This window comes from Buceros rhinoceros, unplaced genomic scaffold (assembly GCF_000710305.1).
Source record: "Buceros rhinoceros silvestris isolate BGI_N320 unplaced genomic scaffold, ASM71030v1 scaffold7557, whole genome shotgun sequence".
NCBI lineage: Eukaryota > Metazoa > Chordata > Aves > Bucerotiformes > Bucerotidae > Buceros > Buceros rhinoceros.
The window spans coordinates 15,658-20,618 of record NW_010422696.1 but is presented as its reverse complement, the minus strand read 5'-3'; the positions used below and the strand labels follow the sequence as shown (position 1 = coordinate 20,618).

At 52.9% G+C, this 4,961-nt stretch overlaps 1 protein-coding gene across 1 annotated transcript in view; it reads left to right on the top strand.

Moving 5' to 3' along the window:
* USH1G (Usher syndrome 1G (autosomal recessive)) overlaps positions 1–3,719 on the top strand; it is a 9,161-nt gene extending 5,442 nt beyond the window's left edge. Inside the window, exon 2 of the mRNA XM_010140134.1 lies at positions 2,474–3,719. Within this exon, the coding sequence (XP_010138436.1) occupies positions 2,474–3,719 (1,246 nt within the window). The remainder of the gene's footprint in view (positions 1–2,473) is intronic.
* The last annotated feature ends 1,242 nt before the right edge of the window (positions 3,720–4,961 follow it).

Sequence of the window (4,961 nt, the reverse complement as noted above, 5' to 3'; positions counted from 1 at the left end):
GTTAGAGGCGAGGGCTGCGGATTTACCGCTCCTGGAAACTCGGCATTGCTGCAGTCCTGGCAGCTCCCTCCTCTCCTTCTGCTGGTTTCGTGACTCCTCAGCCCTCTGATCTCCTGCCCTTCTCCCTGGCACCCATCTTTGAAGCCTTTCTCTGCTTCTATGAGAGATGTCAAAGGCTCTGGATATGGAAGTCCTGCAGGGCTTGTGGGTCTTTTTGGCCTGTGGGTCTTTAGTTTTGAATCTTACGACTCGCGTTCTGAATTTACCAGCAGGGTCAAGGTTGTACACACTAACTTTCTACAGATTTTGTGAAAATGCCTGTGTGATGGAGCGACTGCTGATGCTCCCTCAAGGGGAAAGCTGAGCACACCTCAGAGCAGCTCTGGTGGAACACAGCCAGGAAGCTCGCCGTCTGGGTTCAAATAATCTCCAGCTTAACCTCTGGACACTGTCTCTATTGCTTCTGCTTCTTGCAGCAGCATTTCCTTTCAGCATTTCATAGCTGAGATGCTGGCAAAGCCAGAGGATTGCGAACTCGTCACTACACCAGCCGGGTGGCTCTGCTCCAGCTGCGCTGCTCCCACACCAGCAGAGTCCGGTGGGCAGTGGGAAGCCTGCCCGCAGTGTTCCAGCCCTGCGAACAGGCTGGACGAGGCTGTTATTGAGCCTCATGTGTGGGCACTGGCGATGAAGATGCAAAGCAGGAGGGGAGAGAAGTCCCTCAGCTCCTGTGATCTCCGTGCTCTTTCTCCGAAGTAGTTTTCAGTCCCTTTCAAGTGAGGTGAGCACATGAGGTTTGGGAGAGGGTTCGGGGCTCTGCTGCTCCGTGCTCTTGTCCGCACTGGTCCTAAAGCAACAGGGAGTGACAGCAGGTGCGGGTGGGCAGGGGAAAGCCTGCCCGCAGTGTTCCAGCCCTGCGAACAGGCTGGACGAGGCTGTTATTGAGCCTCATGTGTGGGCACTGGCGATGAAGATGCAAAGCAGGAGGGGAGAGAAGTCCCTCAGCTCCTGTGATCTCCGTGCTCTTTCTCCGAAGTAGTTTTCAGTCCCTTTCAAGTGAGGTGAGCACATGAGGTTTGGGAGAGGGTTCGGGGCTCTGCTGCTCCGTGCTCTTGTCCGCACTGGTCCTAAAGCAACAGGGAGTGAAGTAATGCAGGCTGAAGGTCTCCAGTGTGCACTTGCCTTCCAGGCTCCTGGTGTCACCAGGGTTTGGAGCTGAAGTCTTCGTGGTGGAGGAACAGTGCTTGGTTCCTCTAGAGCTCATTGAGAGGGAAGTGCGGAAAGGGGCAGGAGCTGTGCTGAGCCAGAGCTCTGCCAGAGCCCTGCTGCCTGCAGGGAGTTTCTCTTGAGGGTGGGGGAGCTGCACAGCCTTAATAAAAGGCTTCGCCTTATCTGTGTGCAGGAAGGGAGAGCGCCTTGTTGACAGATACTGCTGCTGGCTGCGTATCGTTAGCGCACGCGCTCAGGCGAAGGCTGGTGCCAGCAGGGGTGTGAACTATCTCTTGTTTCAGCAGATCACAAATACAGAGGATTGCCAGGAGAACAGACTTCCCTCGAATCCTGAGTTTGTGTCCATCCTGTCACGGGAGGCAGGAGATGGGGGCAAGCAGCCGTGCCCCGTCAGCAGCTTGCTGGGGCAGGGGCCATGGCACTGTGAGGAGGGATGCTAATGGCAGTAGTCGAGTGTCCAGCTCTTGAGGAGTGCAGAAACCTAATCTCCACTTTCTCTGAAACTGGATTCTCAGGATGTGCTAATACCAACGCGCTTCAAGCCCTGCCAACGAGACCAAGCGTGGGACAGCAAAATCTCCCACAAAACCCCAAAGCCAATGCCAGCAACTTTGCTCTCATTCTCTACTGACAGCATGCCCCAGAAATGCCCAGGCACCAGTGAACAGGAGGGTGGGGAGCTGCGGGGTTTCAGAACCGTGCTGAGGATGATCGTTTCACAGTGGTGCTACCATCCTGGTGGGACCTCATGGTGTCTCACACCGGACGTGGTGGATAGAGAGGTATTTGGCACATCTCTCCACAGAATCTGAATGAAGCCAAGATTTCAAGATAGAACCTGACTAGAATTTAATGGCGTGTTTGAGATTTGACATTTTATAACAAGCTTAAGGCCTGAGCTGGAATCAGCCCCTACCTCAGTTCTGGGCTATTCAGAATCTGGCTTGTCTCCCTCCAAAAGTTGGTTTGATGAGGAACACATCTCCTGAGAGCTAAATTCAAGTAATGGGAAGTACCGCAGACTTGGTGTTAGGCACATGATTCCATGTCAGCAGTATGTCCCTCCCGAAGACACCCTTAAAACCTCTAGCCCCCAGTTTAATTTTGTATTTTGATATATTTATTTTTATATTTTGAGGAGGCAACAGTTCATGGTGCTGATTTGCTGCTGCACAACTGCCATCATCCCGGCAGTCTGTCAGCTGTGCCTGCGTGCTAACCGGTTGTTTTTCTTGCTGTCTAGGGGTGATCCAGACAAATGTGACATCTGGGGGAACACCCCTCTCCACCTGGCAGCAGCCAACGGCCACCTGAACTGCCTTTCCTTCCTCATCTCTTTTGGGGCCAACATCTGGTGCCTGGACAATGACTACCACACCCCGCTGGACATGGCAGCCATGAAGGGGCACATGGAGTGTGTGCGATACCTGGACTCCATCGCTGCCAAGCAGAGCAGCCTCAACCCCAAGCTGGTGAGCAAACTGAAGGACAAGGCCTTTCGGGACGCAGAGCGGAGGATTAAGGACTGTGTGAAGCTGCAGAAGAAGCACCACGAAAGGATGGAGAAACGGTACAGAAAGGAGATGTCGGATAACTCGGACACCATGAGTTTCTCCAGCTATTCGAGTAGCACCTTAAGCAAGAAGTTTCAGCACATGTCTATGGTGACTTCCCTGCCATACTCACAAGCTACCATCCATGGCACAGCCAAGGGAAAGACAAAAATACAGAAGAAGCTAGAGAAGAAGAAGCAGGTGGATGGGACGTTCAAGATCTACGAGGATGGGAGGAAAAGCGTGAGGTCTCTGTCTGGTCTGCAGCTGGGGAACGACGTCATGTTTGTGAAGCAGGGCACATACGCCAGCCCCAAAGAGTGGACTCGGCGTAATATCAGAGACATGTTCCTCACGGATGAAGACACTGTCTCCCGTGCCATAAGTGACCCAGGTTTGCACATGGACTCGGCCCACTCCGAAGTCAGCACTGACTCTGGCCACGACTCTTTGTTCAACCGCCCCGGGCTGGGTACCATGGTGTTCCGGCGCAACTACGTCAGCAGCGGGCTCTTTGGGATCGGCCGGGAGGACGCTGGCACGCTGGGTGAAGACAATGCAGATGGGGTAGGTGTCAAACTGCGGAGCCGCCTGCAACGCTCGCCAAGTCTCGATGATAGCATTGGCAGTGCCAACAGCCTGCAGGAGAGGAACGCGGAGGAGCTACCCTGGGATGAGGTGGAGCTGGGCTTAGATGATGATGACGAACCAGACACCAGCCCCTTGGAGACTTTTTTGGCTTCCCTGCACATGTTTGAGTTCATCTCCATCTTGAAGAAGGAAAAGATTGACTTGGAGGCCCTCATGCTATGTTCAGACAATGACCTGAAGAGCATCAATATCCCACTGGGCCCCAGGAAAAAGATTGTGGATGCCATCCAGAGGAGACGACAAACTCTGGAGAACCCAGATGTCATTGTAGACACTGAACTGTAAGTAGGAGATGGGGCCTCTGAGCGGTTAAACCCTTCAGCAGGTGGAGATGTGGATAAAGTAAGGTCTTGTTTTCAACCACTTGGAAGAGTAGGAGACCAGGTAACCTCAGTGCTTCCGTGTGCGGGCAAATTCCTGCTCATGTGGAAACGATGAGAGTTTGGAGAGGTGGCAATAGCATTAGTTCATTACTCAACGGCCCTAACGTGGCCGGACAGGATGTGAAGCCCTTGTTTTGTTTCATAACCTGTATGAATGCAGACTGCTCTGTGGTCTGATTCTTCTGAGCCTCCATAGCTGGGATTTTCAACCACGCTGAGGCTTGTCTTGACTCTTCACCTTTTGAAGGCATTAGGAAATCAACCACAGCTCCCGGTGGGAGCAGGCTGACGGCAGTGCCCAGTGGCATTGGGAATCCTTCCCCAAATGCTTGCGATCTTACTCAGATCTTTGGACACTGCATTTCTGAGCTGGAGTGTTGCTGTTTGATGGTGTTGAGGGTTTGGTGGGTTTGGTCTGAAGGACCATGTGCCTGCCATAGAGGGGAGGGGAAGGCGTTAGTGTGGGTCTCTCCACTGTCACATCCGCTGGCACCCCAGTCCACTGTGTTGTTCAGGCATCCCAGCTTTCAAATACCCCCCTGACTCTTGTGTGTTTGACAGGCTTTCAGTGCAGCTCAGTCTTGGATCCTCAGGGTGCTGATAGATTTTTCTCATTTCTTTTGCAGATAGCAGCAGCATCATTTTATTTTGGTTTATTTTATTTTTTAATGATCAGAAAATAAATCCAGTTCTACATTGCCAGAAAACACAAGCCAGAGACTCCCTTCCTGGGGCAGCTGGAAGCTACAGCCATCCCCAGCTCCTGCTCCCGCACTCTGCTCCCTGTCTGCGCGACGCTCCCGGGTATGGAGGGATGACTGCTGAGATCAGACCAGGCAGCTCCCACCTGCCAGCTTTGAAGGGATGCTGGCTGCCTGCTCGCCGGAGGAGGAAGTGTGCTGCACAGCTGGCTTGGACACTGAGACCGCACAAAGCCATGAATGGAAGGAGAAATGCGATGGTATTTTCAAGGGGACCCAAAATAAATAACTACAATCCATTCTTTCTAGAGCAAGTGGTTGATTTGGGGTTTGTGCTGGAGGAGCAGAGGGATGGGGAGGCCTGCTCTCTCTCCTGGATCTCAGTTGTGTTGGTTTTGCTGTGTTTTGGGAAGGCAGTGTTGATTACTGTGGCTTGGGGCTGC